This window comes from Gorilla gorilla, chromosome 20 (genome assembly GCF_029281585.2).
Source record: "Gorilla gorilla gorilla isolate KB3781 chromosome 20, NHGRI_mGorGor1-v2.1_pri, whole genome shotgun sequence".
Taxonomy (NCBI): Eukaryota; Metazoa; Chordata; class Mammalia; order Primates; family Hominidae; genus Gorilla; species Gorilla gorilla.
The window spans coordinates 62,149,332-62,168,233 of record NC_073244.2 but is presented as its reverse complement, the minus strand read 5'-3'; the positions used below and the strand labels follow the sequence as shown (position 1 = coordinate 62,168,233).

At 51.0% G+C, this 18,902-nt stretch overlaps 1 protein-coding gene across 7 annotated transcripts in view; it reads right to left on the bottom strand.

The window, feature by feature from the left end:
- Window positions 1-17,844, bottom strand: part of MYH14 (myosin heavy chain 14) — a 105,902-nt gene extending 88,058 nt beyond the window's left edge. For 4 of the 7 annotated variants that reach the window (XM_031004335.3, XM_031004337.3, XM_031004336.3 and 1 more), the window contains exons 1-3: window positions 15,910-16,029; window positions 11,083-11,490; window positions 4,097-4,253 (exon numbers count right to left, since the gene is read on the bottom strand). In XM_031004335.3, the coding sequence (XP_030860195.2) occupies window positions 4,097-4,253; window positions 11,083-11,487 (562 nt within the window). In that variant the 5' untranslated portion in view covers window positions 11,488-11,490; window positions 15,910-16,029. Of the gene's footprint in view, window positions 1-4,096; window positions 4,254-11,082; window positions 11,491-15,909; window positions 16,030-17,794 lie in introns of those variants that run through there. The other 3 variants (XM_055370168.1, XM_055370169.1, XM_055370170.1) reach the window with 1 other exon arrangement.
- Window positions 17,845-18,902: the final 1,058 nt, after the last annotated feature.

The window sequence follows — 18,902 nt, the reverse complement described above, 5'->3', positions numbered from 1 at the left end:
GGCAGAGGGCACAGCCAGGGGAAAGGCTCTGAGTTAGAAATGTTTGAGAGACAGAAAGGCCAGTGAGGTTGGGGGATAGGGCAGAGATGGCGAGTGGTGGGATGGGTTTTAAAGCAGTGATTAGGCTGGACACAGTGGCTAATACCTGTAATCCCAGCACTTTGGGAGGCCGAGGCCGGCAGATCACCTGAGGTCAGGAGTTCAAGACCAGCCTGGGCAACATGGTGAAACCCCGTCTCTACTAAAAATACAAAAATTAGCCAGGCATGGTGGCGCCGCCTATAATCCCCAGCTACTCAGGAGGCTGAGGCAGAAGAATCACTTGAACCCGGGAGGCGGAGGTTGCAGTGAGCCAAGATCGTGCCATTGCACTCCAGCCTGGGTGACAAGAGTGAGACTCCATCTCTAAATAAATAAATAAATAAATAAAGCCATGATCAAAGGGTCTGAATGTTTTTTTAAGCAGGACAGGCATCCTCTGGGTGTCTTCAAGCCAGGGAGTAAGCTGCGTCCAGTAGGACCTCAGACTTGGCAGCCTTGTATGGGGGACCATATGCACACAGGTTCACTGCCCGGCTGCCTCTCTGACTTGCTGCGTGACCTTGGGCCAGTCTCTGAGTTGCTTTGTGCCTCTGTTTTCCCATCTGAAAAATGGGGCTCAAAACAGCTGCCATCTCACAGGGCTGTAGTCAGAACTCAGAATGCTCAAAATGCACTCAGCACAGTGCACGGCACAGGAGGAAATATAACACACAGTGTGACATACAGGGAGGCGGTGGTCAGGGGCCCCAGGTTCGAATCCCACCTCAGCATACACCCACCAGTGTGACCATGACTGTTTTGCTCTGTGTCTCAGTTTCCCCACCCAGAAATCAGGGACAAGGAGATAACCTATTTCATAGATTTGCTACGAGGTTAAATGAATTAATCCAGCAGAAACTGATAGACCTGCCAGGAGAAATAGATGAATCCACTAATCTACCTGGAGACTTCAGTATTCCCATTTAAAACTCCCATTTAATATGCATATTAAATAAGCATATTAGGCCGGGCATGGTGGCTCATGCCTGTAATCCCAGCACTTTGGGAGGCTGAGGTAGGCGGATCACCTGAGGTCAGGAGTTCGAGACCAGCCCGGCCAACATGGTGAAACCTGGTCTCTACTAAAAATACAAAAATTAGCTGTGCATGGTGGCATGTGCCTGTAGTCCCAGCCACTTGGGAGGCTGAGGCAGGAGAATGGCTTGAACCCGGGAGGAGGTTGCAGCGAGCTAAGGTCATGCCACTGCACTCCAGCTTGGGTGACAGAGTGAGACTCTGTCTCAAAAAAAAAATAAGCATAATATGTTTACAATATTATGCTATTTAATATACCATTTAATTTAATATGTTATACTATTTAATTTAACACATTATACTTATTGAATATGCATATTAATAGGTATAATTTATTAAATCAACATTACACTTATATAATAATAAAATAAATATAAAGTATAATAAAATAAAAATGAAGTATAATAAAAATAAAGTATAATAAAATAAAATACTTATTGAATATGCATATTAAATAAGCATAATATATTCACAATATTATACTATTTAATCAAATATATAAATTTAATAATTTGCTCATATTTAATATGCATATTCAATAAGTATAATATATTCATATTCAGGCCCTGAGGTAGGACTGACTTAGGGATGTTTGACAGACAGGAAGGTGGGTGAGGCTGGGGTGCGGGACGGAAATGGCGAGCGGCACCGATGGGTTTCGAAGCCATGATCGAAGGGTCTGAATGTTGTGTACTATTACGTGGGGTTTTTCCTTTTTTAACAAAAACTTTTTAAATTTTCTTGTAGAGACAGGGTCTTGTTATGTTGCCCAGGCTGGTCTTGAGCTCCTGAACTCAAGCAATTCTCCCGCCTCGGCCTCCCAAAGTGCTGGGACCGCCCCTGGCCTATTATATGTTATATGATGTAAATAGATATAATTTTTAAATGTTTAATAGATATAAACAAAAAAATACTAAATATCTATGAAAATAGATGATATATAGCAAATATATAATAAGGGCATTATATCTATAATAGATGTTAATCATGTAATTCTGCCAGGACTGATCTATGTTGTCATGGTATGAATGGCAGCCCCTTGGATGGATACCCTTGTTCAGTGTACAACCTGCTCAGCTGTACACAACTGCCTTGACCTGCCATCTGTCTAAGGGGCTACATTTACCCCATGACAATGGAGATCAGATCTACAATTCAACGATAAATGTTGAATAAATGAATGAACACTCTGGGAATTACTGTCTCAAGGGAAATGTTCGTAAAAGCCCCACACCCAACCAATATTGTTCGGAGAAAGAGTGAACAAAGATCTTTAAAGAATCTCCATACTGTTTTCAATAGTGGTTGTACTAGTTTACATTCCACCAGCAGTGTAAAAGTGTTCCCATTTCACCGTATCCACACCAACATGTTATTTTTTGATTTTTTAATTATGGAAAACAGTATGGAGATTACTTAAAGAACCAAAAGTAGATATATCATTTGATCCAGCAACCCTACTCTGGGGTATCCACCCAGAGGAAAAGAAGCTATTATATGAAAAAGACACTTGCACACACATGTTTATAGCAGCACAATTCACAATTGCAAAAATATGGAACCAGACTAAATGCCCATCAACCAACGAGTAGATAAACTGTGATACATATATATATGTATTCCATGGTGTGTATACACACACACACATATATATCCCATGGTGTGTGTGTGTGTGTGTGTATACACACCATGGAATACTCATATATATATATAGAGAGAGAGAGTATATATCCCATGGTGTATATATATAAAAATATATATATATACACCATGGGATATATAGACACACATACACCATGGAATACTACTCAGCCATAAAAAGGAATGAAATAATGGCATTCACAGCAACCTGGATGAAATTGGAGACCATTATTGTAAGTGAGGTAACTCGGGAATGGAAAATCAAACATCGTATGTTCTCACTTGTAAGTGGGAGCTAAGTTCTGAGGATGCAAAAACATAAGAATGACACAACTGACTTTGGGGAGTCAGGGTGAAGGGTGGTGGGGGGTGGTGAGGGATAGATTACACATTGGGTGCAGTGTACACTGCTCCGATGGCAAGTGCACCAAAATCTCAGAAATCGCCACCAAAGAACTTTTCCATGCAACCAAACCCCGCCTGTTTCCCAAAAACTATTGAAATAAAAAATAAATTAATTTTTTTTTGAGACAGAGTCTCCCTGTGTCGCCCAGGCTGGAGTGCAGTGGCACGATCTCGGCTCACTGCAAGCTCCGCCTCCCGGGTTCACGCCATTCTCCTGCCTCAGCCTCCCGAGTAGCTGGGACTACAGGCGTCCACCACCACGCCCGGCTAATTCTTTTTGTATTTTTAGTAGAGACGCGGTTTCACCGTGTTAGCCAGGATGGTCTCGATCTCCTGACCTTGTGATCCACCTGCCTCAGCCTCCCAAAGTGCTGGGATTACAGGCGTGAGCCACCGCGCCTGGCCAAAAATAAATTAATTTATTTAAAAATTAAAAAAGAGGCCAGGCATGGTGGCTTATGCCTGTAATCCCAGAACTTTGGAAGGCTGAGGTGGGCAGATCACTTGAGGTCAGGAGTTTGAGACCAGCCTGGCCAACATGGTGAAACCCCATCTCTTAGCCAGGCGCGGTGGTGCACGCCTGTAGTCCCAGCCACTTGGGAGGCTGAGGCACGAGAATCGCTTGAGCCCAGGAGGCAGAGGTTGCAGTGAGACAAGATCATGCCACTGCACTCCAGCAAGACTCCGTCTCAAACTAATAATAATAATAACAATAATAAAAGAGACGATGAACATGGAGACAGGTAAAAAGACTCTAGGACCTAGCACCTCACCCACTCAGGCCTCTACTTGTGCTCCCTCCAGCCCCCTAAGAAGCCCTACAGAGTCAAGTCTACAAGCTGTCATTTGACCTGGACTCTGGCTTCCGGCAGCCCCAGGTCAGGCCCCCGTTGAAGAGCCGCCTCGCTGGCCTACAGCCCCACCCAGCACTCACCCTGCAGCATGCTCCGATAGGCCCCCTCGGTCACTGCGTACACGTGGGGTGGCACCTCGTGGCGCTTCTTGCCCCGGTACATCTCCACAATGGCTTCTGTGTAGATGGGAAGCTGCTTGTATGGGTTGATGACCACACAGAAAAGGCCGGAGTACGTCTGCAGTGGGTGAGAGGGGAGACGGTCTCAGATGGCTGCCCACGGCCTGAAAGGCGTCATGGGGCTGCTGAGCAGGTCGTGCACTGCACAAGGGCATCTATCTGCACACGGTATGTCTACACCATAACAATGTAGATTTGAATGTTTGTTATGAGCATTTTCAGGCTGATGGTAGCAAAGAATCTTTCCAAATTGCACAAAGGCACTGTCTGGGTGAGGATTTGTCCTGAGAGAGAACAAGGCCTTTGCAGCCAGCCAGACTTGGGTCACAGCCTGTGGCTGCCTGGACTCACACAGGAAATGACCATGTGCGAGGTGACCGGTTGAGGCACTCTTTGTAGCAGCAAAAGACTAGAAACGACCTGAATGCATCTTCATACGATGCATTCCTACAAAGCTCTTATGTATAGACATGAGACTATCTTCAAATCAATATCAAGTAAAAGGAGGTGAGTTGAGGACTGCGTGAGGAGCTACCATTTGCATTAGAAAGGATGGAAGAGAAGGGCCGGGCACGGTGGCTCACGCCTGCAATCCCAGCACTTTGGGAGGCCGAGACGGGTGGATCACGAGGTCAGGAGTTCGAGCCCAGCCTGGCCAGCATGGTGAAACCCCGTCTCTACTAAAAATACAAAAAAAAATTAGCCAGGTGTGGTGACACATGCCTGTAGTCCCAGCTACTTGGGAGGCTGAGGCAGAAGAATTGTTTGAACCTGGCAGGCGGAGGTTGCAGTAAGCCAAGATTGCGCCACTGCACTCCAGCCTGGGCAACAGAGCGAGACTCTGTCTCAAAAAAAAAAAAAAAAGAAAGGATGGAAGAGGAATCTTTTTATATATTTTTATATATTCATTTGAATATGCATGGACTATCTCTGGAAGGGTGCCTGTGGTATCTGCAATAACCGAAATGCAACAGGAACATACCTGCGGTTTCTACTGATAATAGACACCTAACAGTCCTGCTGACATGACCATGCCTAGTCTTTTTTTTTTTCCCCCTCTTTGAGACAGGGTCTTACTCTGTCACCCAGGCTGGAGTGCAGTGGTATAATCATGGCTCACTGCAGCCTCCACCTCCTAGACTAAAGCAATCCTCTCACCTCCGCCTCGAGAGTAGCTGGGATCACAAGTGTGTGTCAATCCACTAGGCTAATTTTTCTTATTTTTAGTAGAGACGGGGTCTCACTACGTTGCCCAGGCTGCTCTTGAATTCCTGGGCTCAACTAATTCTCCCACTACAGCCTCCCAAAGTGCCGGGATTACAGGCTTGAGCCACCACACCCGGTGTATTTTTTTGTAGACACAGGGTCTCTCTATGTTGCCCAGGCTGGTCTTGAACTCCTGACCTCAAGTGATCTGCCCACCTTGGCCTCCCAAAGTGCTGGGATTAGAGATGTGAACCATCACACCCGGCCTCAGGACTCTGTAACAGTTTAAGAACAAATCCAGCTCACAAGGGTATCATGTAGGCAAGAGGGGCTCGACACTCACAGAAGCAGTTAAACATAGCTAGAGAGCTAGTTAGCCACTTAGCTAAACCAGCCAGAGAGCTAACTAGCCAAGCTATCTAAAGTTAGCTAGCTAAACTAGCCAGAGAATTACCTGCTTAGTGGCTTAGCTAGTTAGCTACTCTGGGCTTGTCGCTCGACTTTGAAGCCACCCGGGATTCAAATTCAGATGTGTTTTCTAGCTGTGTGTGATAAAGTAGGGTAACCTACTCTGCTAGTTACACAGCTAGCTGGTTTCTAAGCTGGTTAGCAGCAGGACTATCTTTTTCTTTTGTTTTTTAGAAACAGGATCTCACTTTGTCACCCAGGCTGGAGTGCAGTGGCATGAACACAGCTCACTGCAGCCTCTACCTCCTGGGCTCAAACAATCCTCCCACCTCAGCCTCCCAAGCAGATGGGACCACAGGTATGCACCACCATGCTTGGCCAATTTTTTAAATTTTTACTTTTTGTAGAGATCAGGTCTCACTATGTTGCCCAGGCTGGTCTTGAACCCCTGGCTCAAGTGATCTTCCCACCCCGGCATGCCTGGGATTACAGGCATGAGCCACTGTGCCCGGCCAGCAGAACTGTTTCTTCTCAAGCACAGTAGGGTGTGGCCACCACAGGCTGCCTGGTCCCAGGTGCCAACCTTCTAACGGTGGGAGGGTGGGTGGCCTGGGTGGCCAGCCAGGAGCAGAACAACCGGTTTGCTGGGTGTCTGCCCTCCCTGCCTGAAAGGGCTGCTCCGGGAGCTCCCCCCAGCTCTCAGAGGGTGGGGCGGCCGGACCACATTCCCTGGGAGGGTATCTCATGGCTGCCGGCGCCCCGGCCCCCACTCCTGGCTGGCGAGGAACCCACTCCCCACGCCCCCCTCCCACCCTGGCCCCTCCTGCCAGCCACACCTTGTTTCCAGGGCGACACCCTGGAAACGGAAACCTGAGCTGGTCAACAAGGCTGGGGGGAAGAAGAAAGGCTGGTGCACCCCCACAGGGTGGGAGACAGCTGGGGAATACCTCCTGGAAGGGTCAGGAATGGCTGCTCCAGCCCTCGGGGCTCTGAAGACAGACCTGCCCCCCCGCTCCCCTCAGCCTGGTGACTTTCCCCATAGTCTCAGTTTCCTCCTTGGGAAACCGAGGGCGACACTCCCCACCTCATTACAAAGGCTGTGGGGATTAGGGGAGATCATGGATAAAAACCAGCCAGGCCGAGGCGGGGCCCATGCAACACACACCAGATATGGGTCTGGAGACTCTTACGTCACTCATCCTACCTGGGAGCCCTAGGCTAACTCGGAATTTTTTGGACGGGGGCGGGTGGGACAGAGTCTGGCTCTGTCGCCCAGGCTGGAGTGTAGTGGCACGATCCTGGCTCACTGCAGCCTCAAACTCTCAGGCTCATCGCTCAGACTCTGAAGCCATCCAGTGTTCAAATTCAGATGCAGCATTTTTGAGCTGTGTGTGAATTTGAATGAAGGATGTGTCCTCTCTAAACCTCAGTTTCCAGCCCTGGAAAATGCGGCTTTTAACCCATCACCTAGAAGTGTTCTGAGTGTGAAATCACATAATGCATCTTCCGTGTTTCTCAGAGCGGGGTGTTCTACAAAGGGGTTCCCTCCCTGCCCCAAGGGTCCCAGGAAAGGGACTGAGACTCTTAGCAACTCAAAGCCAAACAGCCTATTAGTGGCAGAAACTGGGTTTCTGGAGCCCTGGATGTCCCACTTTTCACTGGACAACACCACCATCCCCATCATCAGTTGGTCAGTCAACAAACATGTATTAAGCACAGGTCTTAAATAGGGCAGAGTATGAATCACACCTGTAACATTTTCAGGCCAGGTGGCTCCAGCAAGCAACCTTTCAGGGTCTTAGTGTCTTTAGCTAATGGGGACAGAAATAGTGCTTCCTACATAAGGTGCCTGGGAGTCATCCACAAGTTTGTGTGGCATGCAGAGGGTTTAATGTGAACCCCAGCTGGGCGCAGCAGTGGCTCAACCCTGTAAATCCAGCAGTTTGAGAGGCCCAGGCAAGAGGATCACTTGAGTCCAGGAGTTTGAGACTAGCCTGGGTAACATTGTGAAACACTGTCTCTACAACAAACTAAAAAATCAGCCAGGCTTGGTGGTATGTGCCTGTAGTCCCAGCTACTTAGGAGGCTGAGGCAGGAGGATCACTTGAGCCCAGGAGGTTGAGCTGCAGTGAGCTGTAAGCATGCCATTGCACTCCAGCCTGTGTGACAGAGCAAGGCTATGTCTAAAACAAACAAACAAACAAAAAACAGAACATGGACCTTGAAACACTGCATGCTCAATATTTTAGCCACTATCAGCTTCTGTTGGGCAAATGGCTTCCCCTCTCCAAGCTGTGGGAAAAAGAGGGTGATAATCCCTACCTCACAACCTTATGTGGATGGGGAGGGGGTCAATAAGATCATATTGGAAAGAAATTTAGAACGGCACCCAGCAGAGAAAGCAGGTACTCGCTAAGTGCTAATGATCTTTATTAAGGCCCAATGTGCTTCATGTCTGGAATTCTAGAATCTTCTCTCTCACATTCATTTCTTAGGCCCCAAAAGTCTGGCTCCCTGGCCACCACCTTAGCTCAGGCCCTACCACTTTTTCTCCTGAACTTTCTGAATAATCTTCCTAGTGCAATGGCCAGGACCTGGGGTCTGCAGTCACAGTGACCTGGTTTCAAGTTCCAGCTTAGCTGGTTCCTAGTTGTGGGGCTTATGTTCAAATCCTGCCCCCTAGTCTGAGGCTCAGCTTCCCCACCTGCAGAGTGGGGATGACAGCAGATACCTTACAAGGTTGCTGGGAGCACTCAGAGTATTTATTAAAAGGCAAAGAGTGGCTGGATGCGGTGGCTCACCCCTGTAATCCCAGCACTTTGAGAGGCCGAGTTGGGCGGATCACTTGAGCTCAGATGTTCGAGCTCTGACAAACATGGTGAAACCCCAACTCTACTAAAAATACAAAAATTAGCTGGGCCTGGTGGCAGGCGCCTGTAGTCCCAGCTACTCAGGAGGCTGAGGCAAGAGAGTTGCTTGAACCCAGGAGGTGAAGGCTGCAGTAAGCCAAGATCATGCTGCTGCACTGCAGCCTGGGCAACAGAGTGAGACCCTGTCTCAAAAAATATATATAAATGAATAAAAGGCAACTAGTGGATCCATGTTTTGGATGTCATCCCAATGTCTGTGGCCCTGGGTGAGATGTGGGGAAGTGGATCATGTAGAGGCCTCTTTTCCAGGGCTAGTAAAGGTGTTTGAGGATTTGGAAAGGGCCAGTGCAGACTGGAGAAGACACCAACCCCATGCAGGGTCCGACAGCCCTCGATTCAAATTCCACACCTGCCACCTCAAGCTGAGGGACCCTGAGCCAGCCACTGCTTATCTCAGAGCCTCGATCTCCAAGTAGGAGTGAGACTTCACAAAAATATTCTAATCTTCCGCTTTGTGAACCTCAGAGGGGTGGATGTTGGAGCAAAGCTGTGAGACCCCACCAGTCTAAGCTAGAGTTTGGAGCATGACTCTGGAACCAGCTGCCTGGGTTCAAATCCTGGCGTGATTCCTTCATGGCTGTGGGTCACTTAACATTCCTGAACATCAGGTGATATCAGCAGTCCCTGGCCCAGAGGGAAGCTGATAACTCACACGCTGCACTTAGAACAGTGCTTGGCACATCACGAGTGCTCGATTAAATATTTGCTAGCCTCCTCTTATTATTATTTTTCATTATGATTGTCCACATTCCTTGTCAATCTCTCTAATCCTGTTTGCTCTTTTGTTCAATGAAATTAATAACCCCTTGGCTGCCCATTAGAACCTCCTTGGAAGCTTATTAAAAATACCAATGTTCATGTCACAGCCCCAGAGAGCTTGATTGAAAGTTCTGGGGTGGGGCTCCGTCACTGGTACTTTCTAAGAATTCCCCAAATGATTCTACCACAGAGGTGGGGTTAAGAACCACTGCTCTACCCCATCCATTTGCTGTAAAGAGTTTTAAAAATGCAACGAACCTCCAATGCTTAGCACAGACGTGGGAAGACTACCATAGTCAACCTAAGTATCATCAATCCCTTCTCAATGGGTTTTTGTATTGTTTTGTTTTGTTTGAGACAGGGTCTTGATTTGTTACCCAGGCTGGAGTACAGTAGCGCCATCACAGCTCACTGCAGCCTCCACCTTCAGGGCTCAGGTGATTCTCCCACCTCAGCCTCCCAAGTAACTGGGACTACAAGCGTGTGCCACCATGCCCAGCTAATTTTTTGTATTTTTTTTTTTTTTTTGCAGGGATGGGGTTTTGCCATGCCCAGGATGGTCCCGAACTCCTGGGCTCAAGCAATCCACCCACCTCAGCCTCTCAAAGTACTGAGATTACAGGCATGAACCACCATTCCCAGCCCCATCTCAATCTTAAGATTGAGCACCACAGCAAAGTGAGAATGCCTGGGACCAGACTACCTGGCTCTGTCAGGTCTAATTGTGTGACCTTGAACTCTCTGTGCCTCAGTTTTCTTACCTGTAAAATGAGGATCAGATGCTTTATAATTCAGAAAATGTACAGAGGCAATGTATTTTAGAAAGCTTGGAAGAATGCTTGGTAAATGTTTAACAAATGTTCATTTTTATTGTTATTAACTCTCTCTGGGCCTCATTTGCCTCTTAGGTAAAATGGTAATAATAATAGACTCTATCTTTCCTATGGTGAGATTGAATGAATTAATAGATAGGCATTTAGCACAGAGCCTAGCATAAGGTTTTTGCTTTTTGTCTTTTTTTGAGACAGGGTCTTGTGCTGTCACCCAGGCTGGAGTGCAGTGGTATCATCATAGCTCACTGCAGCCTTGACCTCCCGGGCTCAAGTGATCCTCCTGCCTCAGTCTTCCTGGAAGCTGAGACTAAAGGCACGGGCCACCACCACACCTGGCTAATTTATCTTTTTTTAAGAGATAGGGTCTCGTTTTGTTGCCCAGGCTGGTCTTGAACCTCAAGCAACATATTTCTATACTCAGTGATTCACATTAATGATTGTCACACATCTGTTTCCATTCCTTAAAACTCGGGATGAGCTATATCTGAGAAATTGGAACGTTTTATACTTTAGGAAAATAATACAGTTTATCTACCATATGTATCATGCAATGTCCCCAGTAGGTTCCGAGGCTGTCCTAGTAATCCAACAATTCGTAATTTGGCAACCATGTAAGTGTAGGAACAGTCACGGGACATGGGATACAGATGATAAACAGCCTCGAGTTAATGCAGGGGAGCCGGGTTGTGGACCTGCCTCCCCAACCGGCAGCAACTCCGCCGCACGCGCCCCCCAGCAGGAGCCCACTCACGTAGATGAGGCCGGAGTAGTACCGCTCCCGGAGGTTGTGCAGGACCGAGGCCTCGTTGAGGCAGGTCAGCTCGGCCATGTCCTCGGCCTTGCTGAACTTGGGCGGGTTCATGCGCTGGATCTGGTCCCGCGGCAGTCGCAGCCGCCTCCCGCTCTCCGCCAGCTCCACCTCCGCCTCCTCCTCGCCTTCGTCCCGCAGCGCCGCCGCCTCGAACCCGTGAAGCTCCGAAGGCACCCACACGAGACGCCGGGCCGTCCACTCCACCTGCGGGGAGGTGCCCGAGCCAGGCCCGCCACCCGCGCTGGGCCCGCGGGGCGTGAACAGGAACGGCTGGGCCGCCTCGGGCACTGGGCCCGGCCTGGGGGGCGCCTTCCGCCCGGGCACCGACATGGTCACGGCTGCCATGGTCTGCAGGGGCAAAGAAAGAGGGTGGGGGTCAGATGGGGCTCCGTCCCCCGGGCCTCCCTTCCTTACCCCAAATTCCCCAGGCAGCCACCTCTGCCTTCCTTTACCAGACCTCTTGCCATACTTCTGCAAAGTGGGTTAACAGACCCAGCTTACTCATTTCATTCATTCACCTCTCTAGGCACTCATTCATTCTTTAATAAGCTAGGCTGTGAACCAGGCTCAGACGGTCAGTTCTTTTTTTTTTTTTTTTGAGACGGAGTCTCGCTTGTTGCCCAGGCTGGAGTGCAATGGCGTGATCTCAGCTCACTGCAAGCTCCGCCTCCTGGGTTCATGCCATTCTCCTGCCTCAGCCTCCTGAGTAGCTGGGACTACAGGCGCCTGCCACCATACCCGGCTATTTTTTTGTATTTTTAGTAGAGACGGTGTTTCACCGTGTTATCCAGGTTGGTCTCGATCTCCTGACCTGGTGATCCGCCCGCCTCGGCCTCCCAAAGTGCTGGGATTACAGGTGTGAGCCACCGCGCCTGGCCAATTATTTTCAATTTTTGTAGAAATTAGGGTCTCACTATGTTGTCTAGGCAGGTCTTGAACTCCTGACCTTAGGTGATCCACCCTCTTCACCCTCCCAAAGTGCTGGGATTGCAGGCGTGAGCCACCACTCCTGGCCAGACTCAGTTCTGGGCACTGACAATGGAGCAACAGACAAGCTGGAAGAAGACGCCTGCCTCCAAAAGTTTACTTTCTAGCCCCGGGCTGTCCACTGCAGAAGCCACCGCCACCTGTGCACTACCAGGTACTTGCAATGTGGCATGTGTCACTGAGGAAACACATTTTCAATTTCATTCATTTAAATTCAATCTATTTTATTTTATTTTGAGATGGGGTTTCACTCCGTTGCTCAGGCTGGAGTGCAGTGGTACAATCACAGCTCACCACATCCTCGACTTCCCAGCCTCAGGTGATTCATGTCTGAAATTTATTAATTAAAAAATAAATGTATTAACAGGCATGCCACCATGCCTACTAATTTTTAAATTTGTTTTGTAGAGACAGGGTCTTCTATGTTGCCCAGACTGGTCTCAAACTCCTGGGCTCAAGCGATCCTCCTGCCTTGGCTCCCCAAAGTACTGGGATTACAGGTGTGAGCCACCGAGCCCCATCTTAAAATTTAAATATAAATATCCCCATCTGGAGTTCTAAGTGTAAGATACACACCAGATTTCCAAGACTTAGTACAACAAAAAGATAGTTTGCTGAGATTTTAAATATTTGATGACATGCTGAAATGATAATATTTTCAATCTACTGGGTTAAATAAAATATATCATTAAATTAATGTTACTCATTCCTTTTTCACTTTTATCATTAAATGTGGCTACTAGAAAATGTTACATTACACATCTGGCCTGTATTATATTGCTATTGGACAGAGCTGCTGTAATCCCAGGAGACAGATAAAAAGATTAAAAATGTAAATTAGATAGTATGGTTTTTGTTTTTTAAAAATTCTCTCTCTTTTTTATTGTTTTACAGAAACCAAATATAGTATGTTTGGTGGGTTTTTTGGGTTTTTTTGTTTGTTTGTTTGTTTGTTTTTGTTTTTTGAGACAGAGGCTTGCTCTGTCACCCAGGCTGGAGTGCAGTGGCTTGATCTTGGCTCACTGCAACCTCTGCCTCCCGGTTTCAAGAGATTCTCCTGCCTCAGCCTCCCAAGTAGCTGGGATTACAGGCGCATGCCTCTATGCCTGGCTAATTTTTGTATTTTTAGTAGAGATGGGGTTTCACCATGTTGGCCAGGCTGGTCTCAAACTCCTAACCTCAGGTGATCCGCCCGCCTGGGCCTCCCAAAGTGCTGGGATTACAGGCACGAGCCACCGTGCCCGGCCAGATAGTACGTTAAATGGTGATAAATGCCAAGGGGAGGAATAAACCAGGGGACAGGAAATGTTAGAGTTGAGGATGTTGAAGTTTTCATTAGGGTGGCCAGGGAGGGCCTCTCTGGTGTGGCATTTAAATGAAGACCCAAGGGAGATGACAGGAGCGAGCAAGGGGGTTGTTGGGAGAAAAATCATTCCAGACAGCAGTGCAAAGGTCCTGGGGCCACAGTGCATCTGTGTGGCTGTGTCACTGTGAGGTAGGCAGCATGGCTAGAGCCAAATGATCGAGGGGCAGAGGGTGGGAGGGGATGTAAGAGAGGGGACAAAAGGTACAACCTTGCTTTTACTCTAAGATATGAGCCCAGGGTGGGAATTGACCTGATTTTTGTCATTCAGGTTCCCTGACCACCTCTGGTCACGCCTATCTCATGCCTGCAGAATAGACTCGAATCTCACTGCTTCAGTGAACAATTCCTTCCTTCTCTGGAACCTGGCTCCTTCTCCATAAAATGGGGAGACTGGCCCCATTCATTCAACTCTCTGAGGACTTTCAAGTACGAGACTCCGCCCCGAGTGGGCCTGAGGACCCAGAGAAGAGTAGGCTGGGAGCCCTGCCTGGAGGAGCTCCTGGCCTAGGGGTGGATCCAGCTCCAGCTATCTCGGAGGCAACCAGGTGCTGGGGGAACTAGAATGTGTTAGGCCCCTCCCACCATCCAGCGGGCCATGGGCAGTAGTGGCAATTCCAACGCGGTCCAAGCACCAGGCAGGAAAAATATTCTCCCTATCCTGCGTGGCCCCCTCCTGCTAAAGAAGTCTGCCCCTAGTCTCTCTCTCTTTCTCTTTCTCTCTCTCTCTCTCTCTTTTCTTAGAGATAGGTCTCGCTCTATTGCCCAGGCTGGAGTCGGAGTGCAGCGGCACAATCACAGCTCACTGCAGCCTCAACTCCTGTGTTCAAGTGATCCTCCCACTTCAGCCTCCTCAGTAGCTGGGACCACAGGTGCGCACCATCAGACCCAGCCTTTTTTGTTTGTTTGTTTGTTTGTTTCTGGTAGAAACAGGGTCTCCCTATGTTACCCAGGCTGATCTCAAACTCCTGGGCTCAAGTGATCCTCCGCTTTGGCCTCCACAGTGCTGGGATTACAGACATGAGCCACCACGCCCGGTCCCTACTCTCATCCACTGCCTCAAATGTCCCCATCACTGCCCCACCACATCAGTCACAGAAACAGTGGGAGATTTCTGTCTCCCCAACAGCAGGACTTCACCTCTGCCCGATAGACCTATATGCAACTGCCGTCCCCACCTCGCTCCCACATACCCCTGGAGGAGTCCTTCTAAACGCCCAGCTGCCCTGGAGGCACCCCTGGGTCTGGTCCCAACAGACTCCTGCCTTTCCCTCAAGCCTCTCCCACGGGAATCTCAGCTCCGCTGAAAGGACCCACTTCCTCCCAGACCCTCTCCTCCTATCCCCAAGCCCAGCAGCTCCAGCTTCCAGTGACTCTTGGCCCTGAGGCTCTCAGGCCTCAAACGCTGGACCCTTGCACTCTGAAGGCAGCAGGGAGTTTCTCCACCCCGTGGCCCCCAAATCGTCAAGGCTCACCCCGGACCTCCAGTGTGACCTGGATACACCGGACCCAAACTCCATCCCTGGGACTTTACCCTCACCCCCACCCACCCCACCCCACCCCATCCACTTCCTCTCCAGCCCTGTGGCCTTTGACCAGGAAGGGTTTCGGAGTTTTTGCAATCACCCTATGCCCTATGCCTCTCCTCCCTGGAGCCAAGAGTCCAAGCCCCCAGCCCTTTCCTTCCCCAGGCTGAGGAGTCCGAGCTCCCAGCCTCCTCCTCTCCCAGGACCCAGGAGTCTGAGCCCCCAGCCCCCTCCTCCTATGGACTGGGAAGTGCAGGCCCCCTCACCTCACTGCAGCCGGGCTAGAGGTGAGGATGCTGAGTTCTGAAGATGGATCACAGCCCTGATGGGGCGGGCAGGGCCTGCAGGTCCTGGCTCCAAGTGGCCGAGCCTCTCTGACTGCCCTACCCTTCCTCAACCAGCAGGAACACTCTGCCAGGGCTAATTACTGTCACCTGGGCAGGTGAAAGCACCTGCCCTGGGAGGGGCCGAGACTGCTGGGCTTGAAAAAGAAAAGCAGCCAGGGATCCGCCCTGGGGCAGAGGTTGGGGCCCTTGGCATCCAGCCGTCTGACCCTGGCTTCTAGCGCTGGGTTTCCGGAGTCCCAGTACTCAATGCCCTCCTGTCTCAGACCCAGGAGTTCAGGCCCCCAGCCCCTGCTCCTACAGACCCAAGAATCCGGGCTTGCAGCCCCCTCCTCCCCTAAGACCCCAGCTCTGCAGTCCTGGCCCCAGTCCTTTCCTCCCCCAGGACCCAGAAGTTCGGGCTCGCGGCGCAGTCCTTCCTCAGACCTGGGACAGCCGGCCCCCAAGGCCCCTTCTCAGATCCAGGAGTCTGAGAGCCCCGTACCCATTCCCCTGGACCCAAGCGCCTGTGTCGCCGCCCCCTCAACTCGCAGATCCTCGGGGCTACCTGGGGGCGCCGACCGGAGCGGGGAGATGGGGTGAGGGCGCGGGAATCCCCGTTCTCTTCAGGTGCGGCGACCTCCGCGGTCCAGCGCAGGGCGGGGCCCCGTCGCGTCACGGGGCGGGAGCCCGGCTCTGATGTCACCCAGCACCTGCCCGGCTGGGAACGGGGCGGGCCTGGAGCTTCAGGGCCTCTGACGGGGGCCGGGGGAAGGCGGGGGTTGAGCCTGTTGCCAGGTGGGCGGCGGCGGCGGCGGCGCCAGGGGCTCCTCCCCCTTATGGAGGGCAAAGGTCGAGGGCCCGCCACGGAGAAGGCTGAGGATTCCCGGGATTCAAACCCCGCTGGAGCTTCCTGGGCCTCAGCTTTTCCTGCTGTGCATTGCGGCCAGTGAAATTAATAAAACGACGTTCAGAAAGTTCCCCAGCCCAGTGCTTCATCATTAATCTCCCTGAGCCTCAGTTTCCCAACTGCGGGAACGGAACAACAAAATCTATAGACAGTAAGAGTACCAAAGAAGAGGACAATGGTATTCTGTCCTGAGCTTCCGTCTCGGGAGTGAAATAAAGACTACATGGTGATAAGAGTACCTACTATGTGTCGGGGATTTTCTCCTTTTAGAACAGCTCTTTGAGATTATAAAATGATTTAAAAAAAAAAAAAAAGAGGGAGAGACAGGGTCTCTCTCTGTTGCCCAGCTTGGAGTGCAATGCCACGATCATGGCTCACTGCAGCCTTGACCTCCTGGGCTCAAGCGATCCTCCCTGCTCAGCCTCCCGAGTAGCTGGGACAACAGGGTCACGCCACCACGTCCGGCTAACTCTTTTACTTTTTGTAGAGACGAAGTCTCGCTGTGTTGCCCAAGCTGGTCTCGAACTCCTGGGGTCAAGCGATTCTTTCGCTTCCACCTCCCAAAGTGCTGGGATTACAGGCCTGAGCCACTGCGCCCGGCCTAGAATAATCTCAACAACCAATGACATAGGGGTGATCAGCATGTCCATTTCTCTGATGTGGAAACTGAGGCAGGAAGGGTCAAAGTAAGGCAATCAAGATCACACAGCATAAGAGGGAGGTCTGGAATTCAAGCCTAGACTGTTTTCTGCCATTCTAAAGGAGGGGGTCTGGAAAGAACTTGTAGCAGGTCCCTAAAGACATCAATTTCTGCGTCCCAGTTGGTGATTACTACCAACCTGCTTCCCCATCTATGCCACAGGGACCACCGCTTTCCTTAGGGGACTCCTGTGGGACTGAAAACGTTAAAGGACCCAGCACACAGTTGGTCTCCGGAGTGTTCTTCTCCACCAGATCCCCCTGCAGTCACCAATTCGGTCCAGTCTCAGCCTTCCCCTCTCTGTATAATGGGTACAATATAACTCACCTCGAGTCAACACGATAAGGAAAGGAAATTATTTAGTTATAAAAAATAAGAGCGTCCAAGTACATCGTAGGTTCTCAAATATGTCCTTCCCTACCCCTCCGCCTCTTCCAGTCACGACCCCTCTCTCTGGCCTCCGATTCTGACACGTGAAAACAGAGACATGTCATGCTGGGGGCGGGGGACTGGAGGCGATGACTCAGGTATTAAAGCGGCCAAGGTTCCAAAGACAGCCTCAGTTTCCCCTTCTGCGGAACAGGCCCAGGGCTGCCAGCGAGGACCCCGACCGGGCCTCGCACACGGCGGCAACTGGAGTTGGGGGAGTGTAGACGTCCCGCCCCCCCACCTCCCTCGCCGCCGTCCCGCTGCGCGCCCAAGGTGAGTGTCCGCGTCACCTCCCCGCCGTCCCCGGCCGCCTGCCCGGGCTCCCGGGCCCCGATCGCGGCCCCCAGGCTCCAGCTTCCCCTGGCCCAGTCCCGTTCTGCCGCCCCCGGAGGGCTGCCGGCCCCGGGCACTCACCGGCTTCCAGAGCCGTCCCGAGGCTTCGGCCTGGGGAGAAAGAGGGGCGTGTCCGCTAGGACAGCCCCACCCCCAAGAGCGCAGCAGAGGCCAATCGGCGCCCGCTGCGGCAAGCTACGGCCCCGCCCCTGGGGGACGGGAGCCGCCAATCAAAAAGAGCGGCTGGCGGGCTGGGCCAATCAGAAGTTGTCGAAGGGTGCCAGCCGTGGGAAAAGAACGCGGCCCGGGCGCGGAGCTAGGCGGCGCGGTCGGGGGTGGAAGCCGAGGCCTGATGGGCACAGGGCGCCACCAATAGCGAGGCGCGGGGGGTGGCCGGGGGCGGGAGGCCCAAGGGGCCAGGGTGAATGGGCCGCTTTGTGCGCAAGGCATGAATGGGGGCCTTTGTAAGGGCCGGCGTGGGGGGGCCGACCGAAGGCCGGAATGCCTGGGTCCCCCGGGACCCGTCGGGCAGGAGAGACAGGAGAGAGAATTCACTTTTGTCGAACGTAGACCATGTACCAGGCACCCTCCCAGGCTCTCACCCACCGGGGAGGTGTGGGCCGTGATACTATCGGAATAACAATGATCGTTTATCAAGCACCCCGATGTAGACCGGGAGCTGTGCTAAGCGCGTTACCTGCATGATCTCATTTAATCCTTACAACGAAGCCCTTGAAATTGGTGCTATTAAGATCTTCATCTTCTAGATGAGGTAACCCCAAGCTTAGAAAGAGGGTGTTAATTGCAGAAAGTCACAGAGCTGGCCGATGGCAGAGCAAGGACTCAGATCCAACCAGAAGTTGTGCTTTTAACCGCCATGCTATGCCCAAACGTGGTAATGATTCCCCATTTACAATTTACAGATGGGAAAACTGAGGCTCAGGAGAGCCAAAAGACTTCCCAAGGTTGGAAGGGCGCCGTGGCTCACGCCTGTAATCCCAACGCTTTGGGAGGCCAGGGTGGGAGGATCACTTGAGCCCAGGAGGTCAACACCAGCCTGGGCAACATAGGCCCCATCTCTATTTAAAAGGAAAATAAAAAGAGCCAAGGGCACAAAGGAATGGCTCCACTGAACCTGAGGTGGCCTGCCAGCCTGGCTCGGCTGCTCAGCAGCTGTGTGGGCTCAGGC